We start from the raw sequence: 19,081 nt of genomic DNA, 5'->3' as shown, positions 1-19,081 counted from the left end.
TATCGGGTTGGATCACGTTTTCAGACCCGAAATCGGCTAATGACATTTTGGGTCCTACAATCCAACGGCCGAGATGCATTGATCATGATCCGCCACTCTATTTAGAGAGATGGAAATGTTAGATAGCGAGGGTTACTTTTGATTTAGCACACACAAACTCACACACTCTCTGTTTGTGAAAAGGGGAGTTTCTTATTCCTTCTAGACGCTTCCATTGATCGGTGATTCTGTGATGGCGGAGCACCACGAGCACGAGGAGGCCAAGGGTGAATCCTTGTTGGACAAGATTTCCGGGAAGATCCACGACCACGATTCCTCGTCTTCTTCCGATTCCGACAACGAGAAAACCGGGCCCTCTGACTCCCTGAAGTCAAAGGTTTTCAGGCTTTTCGGACGGGAAAAGCCCATTCACCATGCTCTTGGTGGCGGAAAACGTATGCGATTGTCTTTTCTGTTTTTTCTTTTCTTCATTCTTAATTTTCATGTTTTGTCTTCCCAATTCTATGCTACGAGTCCATTTACTTTCTTTAGTTCTGAATCAAGAAACACTTCCTTGCTTTTGAGTCATATACTTTACTTGGGCTATAGTGGGTCTAGGGTTTATGAGGTTCTAGGAGATCTTGGTTGCTCTGATCGTTGTTCCTTTTTTTTAACGACTGCGATGGATAATACAAGATTGAGAGAGTTTAAGGTTTAGATCTGCTATCTCATGTTCCTCTTGTTGTTATATTTTTTTCTTTTCTTTTCAAAATCTCCCCAATTAATATATGTACTTTGAAAGATCGAACATTCTAGCTGTGATCATTGATGGGTTTTCGTGCGATGTTGTTTAAATTTTACTTTTATTTTTTCCTGTATTTAATTTGCGTAGACAATCATTGAGGAGTCATCTTTACTATAGTATTGTTTCTTGATTTATCTCACATATTAGACATTAAGTTAATCTAAATTTAACTTTCATTCAATAATATTGGGTTTTCAGGGTTTTGTGTGTTTGTGTTTTTTTAACTAAATTATTTTGTTATGCAACAGCGGCTGATGTTTTTCTGTGGAGAAATAAGAAGGTATCAGCATCGACACTCGGAGTTGCTACAGCCATATGGATTCTGTTTGAATTGCTTGAATATCACCTCCTCACTTTGGTTTGCCACTTCGTAATACTTGCCCTCGCGGGTTTGTTCTTGTGGTCCAATTTATTCATTTTCGTCAACAAGTAGGGTTCTGATACTGTAGTAATTTTAGTTGGCTGTCTGAATTTCAGTCTGTTGTTCTGTAGTAAATTAAATTGCTTGTTTTTTATTTTCATTAGGAGGGCGCCAAAGCTCCCACAAGTGCACATTCCAGAGGAGCCTATTTTACAATTTGCCTCTGCTCTTAGAATTGAGATTAATCGGGCATTGTCAGTGTTAAGGGATATTGCATCTGGAAGGGACCTCAAGAAGTTCTTATCAGTATGTTGATTCCATTTTATGTTCTGTGCACTTGCAATCTATTGTCTTTATGGCCAATCAATATTAATAACCTGACAGTTTTCTAATATTGAGTTGGGGGACGACGATAATTTGTGTCATAAGATTCGATTTCCAACTCATCTGCTGTTGTTAAAAGTGGTCTGATTTTTTGCTTTCTATTATTTAGGTGATTGCTGGATTATGGGTTTTCTCTATTCTAGGAAGTTGGGCGAACTTCTTGACGTTGTTCTACATAGGTAATGTAGTGTTTCCTTTATCCTTTGATACGAATTGTGTTGGAAGTTCAAATATGAACTTGAATTCTATATATAGCGATGTGACGTGTTTCTATAATTTGATGAAACAGCTTTTGTTTTGCTTCATACTGTGCCTGTGCTGTATGAGAAATACGAAAATCAAGTGGACTCTTTTGGTGAGAAGGCATTTGGCGAGATTAAGAAGCAGTATGCAGTGTTCGATGCGAAAGTTTTGAGCAAGATACCCAAAGGACCTCTGAAAGATAAAAAGAAAGATTGAAGTGGTACTAAAGTCGGACAAATATGTTGTAGTGGGGTTTCATCAATGTTCTGTTAAATTTAGATTCAGCATCAGCCAAAACCCTATAATCATGTCATATTTTATTTTTTTAGGTACCTTTACTTACTAGACATTGTGGAGAAAAATTATCTTATGTATTTTTCTACTGGTTTACTTACAAGGACTCCTCAAGAAATCCCATATGCTTATGGATGACTTGTTATTGTGCTGTATTTACATCATGAATACATATACTCTCTGCATTTGAATGCTTTCGTTGAAGTGTTGGTTAAGTATGTTTTGACGGATTGACGGATAGCTACTTAATCCAGTGTCTTTCCTTGTTCATTACTTAAAATTATGTTTTCCAGTGTCATGCTGTTACCTGTTGTGATCTGATCGTAATTATTTGATTACTTACCTGTTCTGTTCAAATGTTTTCCATTTTGTAAACTGATTTCGAAAGTTAATTAGTCTTTGAATGTATTCTGTGTCCAAAGCCATTTTTATGTGCAGTTTTGCCACGTCGACTTCGTTGATAAAGAAAATTTTAATATACTGTGAGGTGGATATATAATGGACCGAAATTTCAATTTTTCAAGGATCACGTAACACATATTTGTCTTGGTTGATCTATCAAACAATAATGTTTTTATTTTTTATTTTAATAATATTTAATAAATTATTTATTATACTTATATTTAATATATATGATTTTAATTTAGATTTATAAGATAATATTTTTAGAGGTAAAATTTCGTCAGCAGTTTTCTTATCTTTAATTTAATTACATTATGCAATTATTTTGAGAGTGTTAAAAGAGGAATTTTTTTTTTAACTTGATGCAATTATTAAAATTTTGGTTTATACAATATTTTCAAAGAATACATAAGCCAACAATTGCAAATAAACTATTAATACAATATTTAATGCTATTAATGTAAAATTTATTTTTACAACACAGTTTTGTTATTTAATAAATTTCAAATTTAATTTACAGAACATATTTTAAATATATACCTATAGCTAATTAATGTTGTTAGTGTAAATGAAAATATAAACAAATAATTTTTGCTTATAAAATGGTATACTTTTGTTATTAATTAGGATTGATGTTGAAGTAGGAAAGTTTTGATCTCTATATAAAATAAATTAATATTTGATTTAATTTTATTAATTAATATTTATTTAGATGTATAGCTTTTTCCTCATATAACATAACTCTATGGTATTATTTAATAATTATTTAAAGAAAATTTATTATGCATGATACAGTTTTTTATTTAATTAAAGTTTTTGAAACAATGTATAAAGTGTATGTTGAAGCAAGGAATTTTAATCTCTCATATAGTAAAAAGTAATATTCCATTTAATATTTTAATTAATATTTAAGATTATGTATAGATGGAAGTTTTGTAAATATTTAACTTCATTATTAATAACTTCTATTTATTTTGTAAAAGTAGTTTTATAATTAAAGATGATTAAATTTAAAAAAAATCAAATTAAATAAAATAAATAAAGTTAAAAAAGTTACTTTAAAATTGATAGCTAAAAGTTATTTAAAAATAAAATTAGAAAACAAATATAGAAAAAAGGAAAATCTTTTATATATATATATATATATATATATTATATAGATATAGATATATTTTAAAAATAAAAAATACATTATTACATATATTATTATATATTACATTAGCCCTTAAAATTGTGTAGCTTTTAAATTTCATTTTTCATCCCGAAAATTAATATTAACATAAATCAGAAAAAGAATTGGTATCTATTAATTTGATAGATTTGAAAGGGAGTGTGAGAAAAGATGTGAATTTAACTAAAATAAACTAACGACTAACCAACGTTGATAGAAAAACAAAATCTGTTAATTAAAATAGTGATTTTAAATTTTTTGTTATTTTTAATGACTAATATCTTACCGTTATTATTCTCGGTAGGTAGAATGGCCAGTGCAAATTGATGAACTACAACGTGAAAATAATTATGCATACATCTTTGAAATATTTTGCTATTAATTTTTATAGTATAGAGATTATTAACCATTATTTTCTGTTTCATTTTCTTTCCTAAATAATATCTTTTTCTTTTAGAGTTTAAAATATCATTGTAGCTATATATATTTATTTCATTCAAAAAAATTATAGTATCGACTTGCTATTAATTCTATTTTTACATTTAATATAATACTGTTAATATTCATTTTTAGGGTTATTTTTACTAAGCTTTTAGTTTGAAAATTTTTAAGTGTAATTTGATTATAATATATATGATTTTAATGGTTGTCTGTCGAATTCCTTTCTATTCCCGTAAATCATGTTTCTAAAGTCTTGCCTTTTCAGAATAAAAATGCTTTCTTCACATAAATGTGAAATCTATTATATTGTTATATTGAGGTTGACAAAACAATAGGTACTCTACATGTGATTCATCAATAAGATTCAAAATCTGCCAAATCCCACACTGAATCACATCTCTTATTTCTATCTAGTTTACATTACATGTTAAAACATGAATACAACAAATATAATGCCAATAAATATCGCTACTTTTGCTTGTACCGATTGACAAAAACTGCTAAAACATTTTTTCATGAGGCAACGGAAGTTACCATTGTAAGTATCATATTCATAGCCTTTCTATAGCTTAGTTCCTAAGCAGAAGGAAATGAATGAAACCAGATATTCTCGGAAAGTATAAGGAGATGTCTGATAGGTATATCAGTGAAAGAAAATATTCCCTCACTTTTGCAGCCTCAGTAAAAGTTCATAGGAAGTAAGATAACTGTTGCTGCTTCCTTGATCCCCCTTCTCCGTACAAATCATTCCACTGTTTCAACTCACTCATTCCAGCCCCTTCAGCTGCAAAGCTTGCAGCAACCTGTGGTTCAAGAACTTATAGATCAGATAAAACAGTATATATATATATATATATATATATATATATATATATATATATACATATTGATATCACCAGATTAGTTTAACTAGTTTTGTCAACATCTGTCACAAAATATGGAAGTGAAAAACAAGTAATTTCTTAGGATTTCAAGTCATCCAACAAGAGTTCCAATAGAAAAATTCCTTATACAAATAATGGAATGTATGTGGGACCACATATTTGAATTGGTCATTGCTGAACAGGTATCAAACTCTCTCATGTTAACAAACTCCACAAACTAATACTTCTTTATTGGTTCGAGTTGTTTACCTGATTCTTGGCCTCTTTGAAATCCTGCATATTCAACGGCCTAAGGGCAATGACTATTTCTTGCTCAATTTCTTGTACACCTTCACTATCTTGGACATCTTCATTCTGTCTCTTGGTAGCTTTCTGCTTTTTATCCTGCCCCCAGAAAACCAAAAACCTCATTCAGCAGTTAACATGATGAACACATAAATGTAGGATTATATAATGTTTTAGAAATAATAAGTCAAGTTACCACTTACCAAACTCTTTAGTCTCTCTTGCTGAATTAGCTCTCTAACAGGTCTATAAGCAGCAGTTGTGCACAAGTTCTACATTGGATAGGTTGTGTCAGTGAGTAAGTAGGGTAGTTGAAAGCACAAAAACCAAGATAACACTTATAGCGCGGAAGTTATGTCCAATATGAACAATAATATCAAAGAATAGTAAAAACCTTAAGATCACTTCCAGTATATCCTTCTGTCATAGTTGCAAGTTCCTTAAGATCAAGTTCGTTGTCCACCTTCTCTTTCGCTAAAAGAGTCTTCAAAATCTTTTCCCTGTTTTCCACAGACGGTAGTCCTACCATGATTCTGCAAATAATAAAAAAATATTACTCAGGTTGTCATAAACATATATCAGAGATAGCATGAATTCAATCATTGGCTAGCTATCATATTGCACCTCTCATCTGCTTTCTCTCACCCTTAAACATAAGGCATATGAAGTACTAATACTATAAACTCAGGAACTATTATAGGTACCTTCTTTCAAATCGCCTAATGATAGCTTCATCGAGATCAAATGGCCTATTGGTTGCAGCAAGAACAAGGATTCTCTCCCCTGGCTTTGTCAAAAGACCATCCCAATGGCTCATAAATTCATTCTTTATTTTCCTCATGGCTTCATGCTCCCCAACTCTGGTACGTTGCCCGAGCATGCTATCAACCTCATCCACGAATATAATAGTTGGGGAGACCTTGGCAGCAAGTGTGAATAGAGCGCGAACATTCTTCTCATCTTCACCAAACCATTTAGAAGTGATGGTAGACATGGAAACATTGATGAAACTTGCACCAGCCTCCTTTGCAATGGCCTTTGCCAGCATGGTCTTCCCAGTGCCAGGAGGCCCAAACAGCAATATTCCTCTACAAGGCTTTAGAAGGCCTCCGGTGAAAAGGTCTGGCCTTCGAAGAGGAAGCATCACTAGTTCTTGAAGGGATTCTTTGGTCTCATCCAAGGCACCAATGTCAGAGAATGTTACACCAATCTCATTTGCTGGTATTACCTCAGGCCTTATTCGCTTCTCAAACTCATTATCAGGAGGAACTTCCTGAAAGTGAATCATGCAGTGCAAATCAATGACATGAAATTTGCAGAATATATAGTAAGTGTTTGTCAGCAGAATAGAATGGGGTGTTTCTAAATCCTAAGATACCACTCTTGGTAACATAGTTACAGAAGAATTCTTTATAGAGGCATACAGGGGCTTTGGGTGCAGGAACTGATTTTTCACTATCCTCCTTTCCCACCGAAGTTGATGTTTCTGCTTCAGCCTTTTTTACAGGAGCAGCATTTTCAGACTTCGGTTCTGATTTCATATCAGTTCCTTCCTCTCTTTGCTTCTTTATGTTCATGAAGAAAGAAAAATAAGAGAGCATTTTTAAGTATATCAGTACATGGTAGGTAGTGTTCTCAAGTCAACGTAAAGAAATGTCAAGCAGTGCAAACCTCTGATTTTACAGCTTGATCTTCTAATTTTAGTGTATCTCCTCTGCTGGATTTCCCCTTGTGGAATATACTCAATGCATGGGACAAGCTGTTTCACATACGATAAAGTTATTCACCAAATTTTGACAGTTCAAGCAATTAATGTCTTGAATCTCACCTATTGGAAGAAATAACGAGCTTGCCATTTCTGTATTCAGGGTCTTTGTTTTTCATCAAATGACACGAAATTGCTGACACAATGATCTCTTCTATATAGTTACTGAGAACCATTGTGTCTTCTACACATATGGAATCTAGGTCATCACAATCGAGATCGTTTGCTGCAAGGACTTCCATGATATGAATTTTGTTATCCTTAACTTGTATCATCTTCATATCCTCTTCCAATTGAGACTTCCAGCTGACAAGATGTGACTCATCTTCTGGGGGCCTGATTTCTATGGTGTATGGGAAGAGTGAATCAAGTTTTTCATTCACCTCTTCATACTCATTTCCACAATCTATAACTCGTGAACCAAGAATCAAAATGGATCCAGATAGTTTTTTCAACATTTTCTGGAACAGGTAATATATCCTTTGCCATTTGTATAACAGCTTATCAACATCACGCAAATATAGCACAATGGGATAAGTTTTTGACACGAAAACCAGAACCTGAAAGTGAATTTCCACTTTTGAATTGTCGAGGAATATGATCTAAAAGCCACGTTCAATTATGATAATGCTCCTTTGGTGAAATATCCATAAAATCAAAAGTAGTATTACCTTGTAAAGAGACTGTATAAGAAGTTTTTCGTCGAAAGACCAGCTGGTTGTGCGCTTCAGAGAAGCTGAAGGAAGAGGGAGACGAGATACAAGAAATCTTGAGACAGGAAGCAATGGAAAAAGGAATAGGAATATAATTTTACTGTAAACTGTGCTAGTTCAAACTAAAATCTTCAGAATTTAAAACAGAATTTTCAGTAGATCGTGACAAGTAAAAGAATAAATGAACTTTGAAGTTACCTGAATTTGTAGCATTGGTTTGGGAAGCAAGGCCACTTATGTTTGAAGAGGAAGAAGCATTCCTACGGAGTGGTGGAGGATTATAAGATGCTTCGGCTCCCCTGCAAAGCAAAAGCCAAATACTCAGCAATAATATAAAAAAAAAACTGGCTGGAAAAGTTGTATTTGTTCATCTACTTACATTGATTGCAGGTCCATTACACTGCTAGGCCTGTGCATTTTTCCTGCAACTGAACGCACCTGATCAGTGATTTGGCTTTTATCTTTCCTTTTAATTATATAGTCAACCATGGACTAGTGTTTCAATGAAGAGAATGAAGCATAAAACCGATAAAGCTATCTGCACAACCATACCTATACCCTATCTAATATTCTGCAGCATCTTTCAAATAATCGAAGTACCATTATTATCACTTTCCTCCACATACGAAGTAAAACTTATTCTTGAAACCATAAGACTGAAAAACCTTGTATTAGAGATTGACAAATCTTTTTGTTGATTATGAATATAGTTCTTGCAAGAGTCAGAAGTTGTAAGCCAATTTGTACCTTTAGGTTCTTGCCTTTGTGAAAAGATTGAAAATGACCCAAATAGATCAGATAGCCGCTCCAAAGTAGACTCTGAAGTGGATCTTTTGAAAGACTGCAACGGGAAACAAAGGAAAAGAATACAAGCAACCAAACTTTAGGTTAAGAAAAGAAAACATGTTTATCCATGATGGTTAACAGCAGTATTCTAGACAGGAATAAAAAACATAAAAAATCAGGAATTGCTTACAGATTCTTTGTTGGAAGAACCATATTTACTCTGAATCTGCTCAAACAGCAAGCCAGCCATTATTTACATGCTATCAGAAGAACGCAGAAACAAGTTATATGGATCAAAACTTCTCACACACACTCACCTTCAACGAAAAGTCGGTTAAATCTAACAGCAGTAACTTGGCCTCAAAATAATGAGCTAAAGCCTTGGCAAGCATCTGTTGGTAAAGCTCTTTAAGACATGAAAAGGGGAATACAGTTAGCTCGACAGTACCAATAAAAAACATCATAGAATATCAAATCCCTTATTCCAAGTAAGTGATTATTAACCTGCTGGCCCTGAGAGCAGAATAGTTCTGCTTGCAGGAGCAAGATTCCGTGTATATTTAGAAACCTCAGCATGCTTTAAATGGACATAAGCCACACTTGTCAGCAAAACCCTTGTCTGCTCACTGTTATCACGAATAAAATGTGAAGGGTTATACCCGAACAGATTTTGGAATAAATAATACGAAGTGATCGCTTTAGATAATCATCAAGATCAAGAGCAACAAGAAGGGTATCGAAAGGATCAGTATCTAACAAACAGTTTGCCAGTAATAAATTCATCAGATGAAATTTCTTAACGAATTATAGATTATGCCACAGACAAGATTATGCAAAGTTGATTGATACCATCCCCGTGTGTTATTTGCATATTAATATATTCACAGATTTATTCAAATAGAAAGGTACCACTCAGATCAAATATATATGCATGCTCAAACAAACATCTTAGTTCTTATCCATTACTACATAAAACTATGCTGATCTTCCATATTCAGAGGAAAAGAAGCAAGCAAAGTTGCATACTTGCGTGAATGGTTAAGCATAAAATAAGACGATATTAGAAATTAAAAGAGAAGGGAAATTAAGCAGTTTGCGTTATGCCTGAGGTAATAAGGGAATTTCTCAAAAGTGACGTTGCTTTCTCTTCCATCAACAACTTGTCTGAGCATTTCCTGCTCCATCTTCTCAGCAGTGATGGCGTTTGAGGAAGAAGTGTTGGCTCCCCATTTTCCAACGCCTTGTCCAGAAGCCAATCCAATCCCCACTCCAACACCCACCCCAACACCCAAAGCCGATAGCAGAATGTTTTTCTGTTCCATCACTTCAACTTCTACGGCACAAAAACAAAAACACAAACTTTCACAATGAATGAGTTTCTGATATTGGTGTGAGTTCTGGGGTGCAACTAAGTAGGTCTAGTGGGTGCAATAACTGATATTTATGCAGTGAATGTTGAGAAAGTTATGGTTAATGGTAAAGGGTGGAAGTGGAAGTGAATGTTTATGATGCAGGCATGGGTTGGAAGAGTTGAGGTTTTAAAGAAGAAGATTGGTGAGTCATGTGTGCACTGTGTTACGTGTCCGAGTTTTGGCGGTTTCTTTGTCGGTTTGACAGTTTTGTTTATTATTTCTGCTTTGGATATACTTCCTCTTTCCTTTCTTCTCGATCAAGTTCTTTTAAAATCTTTAACATCTATCTTCTATCTTCAATTTCATACATATTCAAAATCATGTATGCTATTTTTTATGACTGCTATATCATAGTTTGTTAAAATGAAACAAAATAATGTACACCTAAATTCTCCAATAAGATTATTATCATTATCGGTGGAACACATGCCGGTTCATATTTCCTTTTTCTTTTATAGTAAACACAATATTTTCATTACCAACTTCTTTTATCCTATTTTCTATAAATAATCATTTTACCCACTCTCATTATTTAAGCATTTTCGATAACGTTTGAGTCACAATTATTTGTTGAAAATAATCTAACAAATTTTAGAATCATTGAATGGTTGAGTGTTTTCCAATACTTGAGCATCCATATACATCACCATTCGTTCAAGACATGTGTATAATGTATGTCTTCACTATACTTAAACATTGCAATCTTTTTCAAATAACTGTTATAGAACTTAATATTTTTTACTATGTTAATACGCATTATCTTGTTTTCTTATCTTTTTTCTGATTGTACTTTTTGAAAATTTATAAATAAATTTGATGACCCACTATACTGTTTTCAAATCATTACTTTTTTACACAACTTTAATTTAAAAAATTCTAGTACTCTCTACTAACATATGTTTTAAATGTCCATTGTAAAAACTTGTTGTAACGTATTATAGATGTAAATACCTTGAACATTTGCTATTTGTAGGTTTTGAATCTCTCTTTTTTAGCAAGTATTTTGTTTCGAATCTTTTGAGAATTACGTGATTAGATGTTATATTCAAATAATACTAAAAACAGAAAGTTGCGTTCTGATAATAAACACAAAAAATAAAATTATTGATTGAAAACGTAAATGCAGGTGAATGTGGTCGTCACTTATTCAGTTGAACTGAATGGCTGCATCTAGAAAGAATCAGAGTCATAAACTACATTATAATAATCCTTCTAGTTTTTGTATGCAGTAGATTGATAGTACATACTATATTTCTTTTTTATAAATTAATATTAGTTTACATGAAAATTAAAACTAATTACACTAAACTTCTAAAACTTAATTTTTATAGAAAAAAATTTTATTTTTAAAAAATTATTTATTTAATTAAGAACTGGTACACTTATTTATATAAAAAAATTAGCTTCTTCAAAATGCTAAATAAAACCTAAAGCTTCTTATGGAAAAGACTAGAGGTAGTATACATAAACTATTGTTTGCGATTTGATCATACACAAGTAATGAAGTAATTTTTTAATAAAAATTATCATCTATAATATTAATATCACTTAATGAAGGGAATAAAAAAAGTACATATCTATCAATTGGTCAAGTGGGAGGAAAATGCATTGTAAGTTGTGGCAAAATGCTCCACTATATATATATATATATATATATATATATATATATATATATATATATATATATATATATATATATATATATATATATATATATATATATATATATATATATATATCAAAGTGATCAGGCAATTTGATTGGTGCATGCTTTCTGTGAAGATAGATACATTGGCTCTGCACTGTGCCAGATATGGAAACTAGCACCACCACTGTTTCCTAACAAGTAATAAGGTGAAAGAAAAATAAATAAAGAAAAGAGAAGAAATCAATGAAAAATGAAGATTAAATGGTACATTATTTTAATAAAAATGTATTTTATTGTATAAATAAGTTTAAAATATTTATAAAATAAACATATCTTTTAGGAAGTTGGTTAAGAAATTTTAAGATGGAAGGTTGTTCTTGTATGGCTAAGATCGCACTGATGTTTGTCTTCCTCTCCGCTATTCATTTGAAGTTGATCGATCGTTCCCTCCGTCGGTCAACGCGTTCGGTCACATAAAATATAACAATTCAAAAGTCTTAAATGTCTCACATGCCATATTCATAAGTTCTTGGATGAATTTTTACCTTAATAACGATATAATGACACTCCAATAACCTTGTTTATCATGTTAATCCCATAATTAATTCCATATATATTTTCCTTTATAACTGGTATACCCGAGAGACCTGAAAGGTTCCCTAGACATTAGACTGGTGTTAAATAACCAACTATGGAGTCAGTTCATCTGTAGTGTACTTTTCATTATCATAAGATTAATTCTAAAGGATGAGCTTCTTCAGAATATAAAATAGAACCGTCATTGAGCGTCATGTGAGCCAAAATTAATGTTCACAGAAAAGGGAAAGGGGTTACTCAATAGATTGTTTTAATTATACCTGTCAAATATCATCACAGATATGGACAAAAGTGGGGCTCTGTTTTTTTACAATGTACAACTGTAAGAGTACATTAACTGATGTTACTCCTAGCACATGCACTTGGTCAGCGTTTACTTGTGAAGATGCTGATCCAAAGCATAAGCCCGCATCCTAGTGCTTGCAATTCTACCTACACAATCACAACTTGGAAGAAGCTATTTCATCAAATCTAAGAAGACAAAACCATTCCAAAGACTATGCAACAGCATTGGTGGCAGTAAATTCCTTGACCGTGTATATATCACACCCATCACCATGCCAAGAAATATAAGGGGCAGCATCCTCTGTATGTTGAAGTGTGCAAGCGCAAAGACAATTGAACTTACCAGTATTGCACACCACACTGGCATGTATTTGGTGAGGGATGGGAGTAGAAAGCCACGGAAAACTATCTCTTCCCATACAGGAGCACACACTGATACAACAGTTGCATACAATAGCATTGCCACCGGATCCCTTGCCCTTATTGATTGTTCAACACTAGAAAGGGTGACAGGTGTAGAGGGTAAAAGGGGTAGTAGGTCCAGGTTGAACTGTGACAGCCGATTCACAAGTGGAAACATGAGACATCCCATGATCACATCTAATTGCCAATTGCCTTTCAGGCTAAACCTGAACCAGTCCGGTGGAAGAGGCCGAAATCGAGAAAGACAGCGAAGAAGAATTGCAACTCCGGCAAGTCCTTCAGTTACATCGGTAACCAGGCTGAATAGTGCTTGCCCTCTAAATGTTAAAGACTCCTTGCTAAAGCCAGTTATATGGGCTGCAAAAGGAATCATCCAAGATCCTATAAACCAAAATGCTGTCGTCCAAAGAAGCATAACCTGCATCATATGATGTTGCGTGTCACAAGCTCATGTTGACCGTTTATTGCTTACAATTTTAATTAATCTCAATTGGGTCAAGAACCATTTTATCTCCATTCCACTCTCATCACATGTATCAATAAGTTTTTAACTGGGGAATTGATATATGAAAGAGAAATCTATGTTCAAAGTTTCAGAAACACTTACTTGTAATATAGTCATTGCAGTCCATGGCACAACCCATGGATAACCAATTACCTTGAATACTTCATTTGCAGCCTGAAAATAAAACAAGTATTTTGGTAAACCGATTGACATGAGATAACACTTAAAATATAACATTTTATTTCATTAAAAATGTTGTACAATACTCTGTTGTCCATTGCGATGATGCATGTTTGATATTTCCACATGCAAATACCATCTAAAGCTTCGTATATTTTAACTGACAAACAAGTATGACGCAGATGAACTAAAATCAAGAATCATTAAGTTTACAGAGCAAATCATTCTAATATTCTAGTTCAGTTTCAAATTTAGTGCTAACCAATGTTATAAATAGGGGATTCGACAAAAGGCCAAAAAATTAACGACAGAAACATGCAATTGTGGCCTATGGTGCCGCATACTAGACCTCTCCCTTCACAGATAGGCTATCTGCCATACCATTCTGCCATGGCTAACAACAATGGTACCAGCTGAATTATTTCATCAATTTACTAGACCATAATCATTTAGAGGTATTTATTTTACAGCTTCAATCGTGAAGGTAATCTACGACTTTTCATGTTTATCTTCTCTCAGTTTTGTTTCATTGAAGTTTTCTTACAGGTTTAGTAATACTAGAGTCTATTGGATTTGGGTTTACTCCTTTTCATTTCATAAAAGTTTGAGGTCAGTGTTGACAGATGTAATGCTTTCTTACAATAGACTGATCATGAGAAGCAAAAAAAAAAAAAGAAAAAAAAAACTACAATCTTGGTTATGAGAGGCAAACACTTTAATTCCTGGGTATCTGTTATGCTCATCTTCAGCCCTATCAGATATTGTGATAGATTACCACAACAAAATCCTACTTCATTCTTCCATCAATTTGCCCTAAAATCAAAAATCAAAATCCAGGTAATGCAGGTACCGCACACAGCACTCAAACAATCACTATTCTGACCCTAAAACACCCATATTCCCTGCAAATCACTCTCATCTCCATTCCATATACACCAATTAATTTATAATCTACCATGAATCAAACCGAAAACCTTATTCCAACCTATTAAGTCTAAAATCCTACATTTATCCTACATAAAAGGAACAAAAATAAATAAATAAACTAAGCCTATACAATCAACCAACCACACTCTCTTCTCATCCATAAATTCCAATGGATATAAAAGTAAATATTCTATTCTCTTGATATATTGTATGTCAGCACGCTGTACAACACTACAAACCAAACATTTGGCATGACAAAGAAAATCACACTTTTTTTCTCAGTAAATTGCATAAATAAAGGCAGATATTCACCTCATAGCCACGTCACATAATTCCATACCCCGTCACTTTCACAGAGTGACTAAATGGTACTTAATTGACAAAGTCTGTTCACAGAATTCCAACAAAACAGATGCCTGATGACAAGTATTTCTTTTAATACACAGGAAGAACTAAACTATCGACCAAGCTTATTTCGGGCTTTCAGAATCCTAATGTTAGATTGAGGGTCAAAGGGTGATTGGCATCAAGAAAGAAATGCATTAGGTATCACGAAATTACTAAAGCAATGCATTTTATAGATTATCAACTTATTGTCACTATTGAATATAATTAGCTTCCTTAAGTTAGACATTTGCTGCTAATATATTATTTGCCTTTTGTATCATTTTAGTAATAACCCCTGTAATCATGGGATATGAATATATTTGTTCATGTATATAAATGTACACTTGCATTACAATGTTCACCTGTGACGGGCACCGCGGCCATGTAACGTGTTACAGGTGTATTAAAAATTTCTATGGACTGATTGTTACAGGTTTATGCTAAAATCGGGCATGGTGGAGCAACTGACAGACCAAAAGACTTGCCTTGTTGCTAAAGGGTACACTAAAATTTTCAGTCAAGATTACATGGATAAGGTCCCTGGTTTCTAAGATTTTTGTTTCTCTTTTCTTTCCACAACAGCCACTCACCATTGACCATTGACCATTTCATCAACTCGATATCAAGATAGTATCCTTACAAAGTGATATTGGATAGTTTGTATGTAAGTAGCAAACATCTTCACTAAATTTCTCTGGGTGGCCCTGGGCATAGTTTGTATGTGACAACTAAAAAGATGGAAGCATATATTTATAAGTTCTAGCTTCAGGAATAATGTCGAATATTTTTAATTAAATGTCCATTAGCTTGCCAAATTTAGACACTTACTATATATAGATTATTTTCCTCTTTTCAATCTAGTTGTCATCCTTGGAATCAAGTGATATGATTGTAGTTGTTCATGTACATAAATATACATCTACAGAGAGTTGTCTCTCAAGCAATTAAGCTCTAAAGAGTTTGAATATTATTTTTCAAGTACCACCTACCCAATGCAGTGAGAGCAACCCTCATATTCATATATGTTAAGCTTAGCAAATGCAAACTAGAATCTATAAGTAGGGATGCAGAATAGAACATTAAGTAATTCCTCATAACTGCAGATCATACCAAATAATTACTTAGCTCTATTGATTTTAAAACACATATGAATGCTACTTCTATCGCAACATCCCAAATTTTACTTATCGTTAATTAGTGTGAGTGAATTTTACTTGACATGCCATAACCATGAAACTTGACGGTAGGGATCAGCTGCAGATTTCAATTTCGTTCACTAGCACACATGTTCATCGATATGACTACCAAACTTTAAATTACTACACAAGCAATCGACGTAGAAAATGGAAAAACATTTGTCATAAGAGTAAACAATAAGCATGTGACCTTCTGAAGGGATGATTTCCAGTCTCTCTTGGTGACAGCACTGGAGTCACTGAATTCAGATTGCACCAGTTCCTCATGAAAATAGTGCTCTATAACTTCAGGTTGGGGTGTTTCTGGAGAAAGATGATCGTGCCTAAAGCACTGAATACTCAATCTCTGCAAGGAAAGGACCAAAAAATGAAAACAGCAAAGCAGAACTAGCTCAGACAATTGGTCTGACTATATATGTGTGTGTGTGTGTGCATGCACCGAAAGAAAACTCATCAGCCCCCACAAAAACAACGAATCATAGAGGATTCAGATTCCCAGGTTCATAGGGACAAAGGTAAGAAATTTTCCAAACCCCTTTTTTTTCTCTTCGCAGCTCTAAAAAAATATAATAAATAATTCCAACAGCAAATAACAGAAACATACATAAAAGAGAAAATAAAAAACACAAGTTTCAAGAAGTATCACATAATGCTTACATTTTTTGGAGACTTGGCATGGGATTCCAAGATCCGATGAAAAGGACGTAGTGCGACGGGTCGAGGAAAACCCTTAATCGGAAGAAAGGAGCGACTAAAGGCAGAATAAGAAGAGGTACTCAACATTTATAAACCCTAAGGGCTAATAACCCAAACACCACCCTCCTAATTAGTCCCTTACATCAACAAAAAAGCTTTAATATTTGGGGATTGGTTGTTTATGGTTAGGAGAAGAAGGTAGCTAGGAGAATGTGAATTCAAACTTCTCTTCCCATTTCTAGTTTGTTCCATCCAAGGAGAAGAAAAGACAGCGACCAAGGTTAAGCTTGTTTCCTGGCCAGAGTCATTGAAATGGTATATCCCGTTCTACCTGTGGTGTTCAATTCTGACCCCAAATTTATGAGGGTTTTGAAAAAAAGAAGGAACTTTCTCACCAGATTTGATGTAGCATCTAGCAACTATAGCCAATGGGAAATTGGGAATATTAATGCTCACAAATACTATTGAATCTCGTACAAATACAAAAAAAAAAAAAAATCATGCTTCTGGGTGGGTGGGTATTTAGTATTTACCAACCAAACTAATTATAAAAATCATTATCCTATTAGAAAAAATAATATAAAGATTTGTTTCGATTGATTTTTGCATATAAATAATATGGAGGGTAATCCAACTCATCAGAGAGAGGTTGAAACACTACATGGTGATATGTTTGAAATGAAATATTTGTTAAATATACATCAAATTGATTTATTTAACTGTTTCATTGAAATTTTTAAAATATCATGGACTTGGAAAGTTGAATTACTTGCATTTAAATTTAATCTTTTTTTAAATTTTTTTTGGAGAAATCAATTTAAATTATTTTATTAATTTATTTATTTGAATAGGAACACTAGATTTATACTGCATGCATTCTTTTTAAATGTCTTTAAAAACTGAATTGTTAACATTAAAATTTTATAAAAAAAAATATTACTAATTTTTAAATATTCAAAATTCAAAAATATTTACTATTTCAAAAAATATAATTATGTAAAAATACCAAAGCAATAACATAAAAAATTCATTTTTTTTCAGAATTTAAAATTCTATTAAAAAAATATTTTTTTTCATTTTTAAAATTGTTTTTTTCCTGAATTTCTTATCTAAACGATATATAATACCACAAAGCATACTAAATTTCCTAAAAAATAAATTATTCACTTAAAATTATTCGTTCAAACACAAGATTAATAAAAGGGTTAAATATGTTTTTGGTCCCTCAAGTTTCAGTGAAATTTGAAATTAGTCCCTCTTTAAAAAATTTTGACTAATTTAGTTCTTCATCTCTAAAAATGCATGAATTTAATCTTTTAACCAAATTTTATTAAGTTAATCTGACGTTTCAAGTGCATTTTGTGGTAGTATTTAAATTGTTTACACCGTTTGACACATTTTCGCTTTAATTTTAACTCAAATATTATCATAAAATACATTTAAAATGTCAAATAAACTTAACAAAATTTTATAACAAAAACTAAATCCACGTAAAGATAAAAGACTAAATTGATATAAAATTTTGAAGAAAGACTAATTTCAAAATTCAATAAAACTTTAAACGTGAGGGATAAAACCATATTTAACCTTAATAAAATTTATAACTCAACTTCTTACAAGAAATTTATAATTAATTATAAGACAATCTTTTAAACCTTTCGTACATATGTCGTGTATGAAAAGATTTGTAGAAATAATATTATTTAGAACACAACACACAATTCATCCTGAATAATTTTTTCTGTATTTTCTATAAATATTATAACTAGAAACTAAATAAATTGTGAAGTTTGAAGTTAAACACGAAGCTTAGACTCCGTTTTCGTCCAATAATTTTGGTCAATATAAATATGTATTGCATATTTAGAGGTTCAGTTTTCTAAAATAAACAAATTTAGTTACATGTCAATATTTTCTTAATTTTTTAATAAATTTTAACAGGGTTGTAATAGAAAAAATGCTAACATTTTTTTGTAATTAAAATTAGAGGACTAAATGTGCTATTAAAAAATATTTTAGACCAAAACTACATTTTTAAACTATGGAGATCAAAGTAGATTTAAGTGTAAAATAAAAATCACATTACAAAATTATAAATAAACACAAATAAAAGAAATTAGAAGTGTTCTGTTTTTGTTGTTTTACATGTTTATTTGACTTATGAACCGTAGTGATTCATATAAGAAAAAAGGAAAAATTCACTAATTTTGAACTACCAAAAATCATATGTTCGTCTAACTCAATTTGTTTGTACAGCAGGTTAGTAGTTTTATGGGGATTTATTCCTGTAGCTCCAAGATTTCTTCGTACCT

General features: G+C 32.4%; 3 protein-coding genes across 6 annotated transcripts; 1 reads left to right on the top strand and 2 right to left on the bottom strand.

The window, feature by feature from the left end:
• The first annotated feature begins 7 nt into the window (after positions 1-7).
• BTI2 (VIRB2-interacting protein 2) lies at positions 8-2,270 on the top strand. The gene is made up of 5 exons (XM_028064135.2): positions 8-434; positions 1,033-1,213; positions 1,310-1,451; positions 1,639-1,708; positions 1,819-2,270. Exons 1-5 carry the CDS (start codon positions 233-235, stop codon positions 1,986-1,988), a joined length of 765 nt encoding a protein of 254 aa, XP_027919936.1. The 5' UTR covers positions 8-232; the 3' UTR covers positions 1,989-2,270.
• Positions 2,271-4,452: 2,182 nt separating this feature from the next.
• Positions 4,453-10,035, bottom strand: LOC114176194 (uncharacterized). 4 transcript variants are annotated; one of them, XM_085671422.1, is made up of 16 exons: positions 9,618-10,035; positions 9,018-9,139; positions 8,831-8,919; positions 8,704-8,739; positions 8,475-8,568; positions 8,107-8,149; positions 7,926-8,026; positions 7,686-7,750; positions 7,078-7,574; positions 6,921-7,008; positions 6,674-6,811; positions 5,954-6,522; positions 5,644-5,782; positions 5,453-5,521; positions 5,214-5,348; positions 4,453-4,883 (listed from the first exon to the last, which is right to left on the bottom strand). In XM_085671422.1, exons 1-16 carry the CDS (start codon positions 9,833-9,835, stop codon positions 4,770-4,772), a joined length of 2,517 nt encoding a protein of 838 aa, XP_085527548.1. In that variant the 5' UTR covers positions 9,836-10,035; the 3' UTR covers positions 4,453-4,769. The 4 variants fall into 4 exon arrangements, with proteins under 4 accessions (XP_085527548.1, XP_027916949.1, XP_085527547.1 ...); XM_028061148.2 differs by having other exon boundaries at positions 6,674-6,814; positions 8,107-8,155; positions 9,618-10,034; XM_085671421.1 differs by having other exon boundaries at positions 8,107-8,155; positions 9,618-10,034.
• Positions 10,036-12,403: 2,368 nt separating this feature from the next.
• On the bottom strand, positions 12,404-17,207 carry LOC114178270 (uncharacterized). The gene is made up of 4 exons (XM_028064084.2): positions 16,731-17,207; positions 16,264-16,419; positions 13,486-13,557; positions 12,404-13,296 (listed from the first exon to the last, which is right to left on the bottom strand). Exons 1-4 carry the CDS (start codon positions 16,854-16,856, stop codon positions 12,628-12,630), a joined length of 1,023 nt encoding a protein of 340 aa, XP_027919885.1. The 5' UTR covers positions 16,857-17,207; the 3' UTR covers positions 12,404-12,627.
• Between the last annotated feature and the right edge of the window lie 1,874 nt (positions 17,208-19,081).

This window comes from Vigna unguiculata, chromosome 3 (genome assembly GCF_037176805.1).
Source record: "Vigna unguiculata cultivar grain cowpea cultivar isolate G323 ecotype 2 chromosome 3, ASM3717680v1, whole genome shotgun sequence".
NCBI lineage: Eukaryota > Viridiplantae > Streptophyta > Magnoliopsida > Fabales > Fabaceae > Vigna > Vigna unguiculata.
This window is presented reverse-complemented; position numbering and strand designations above follow the sequence as displayed.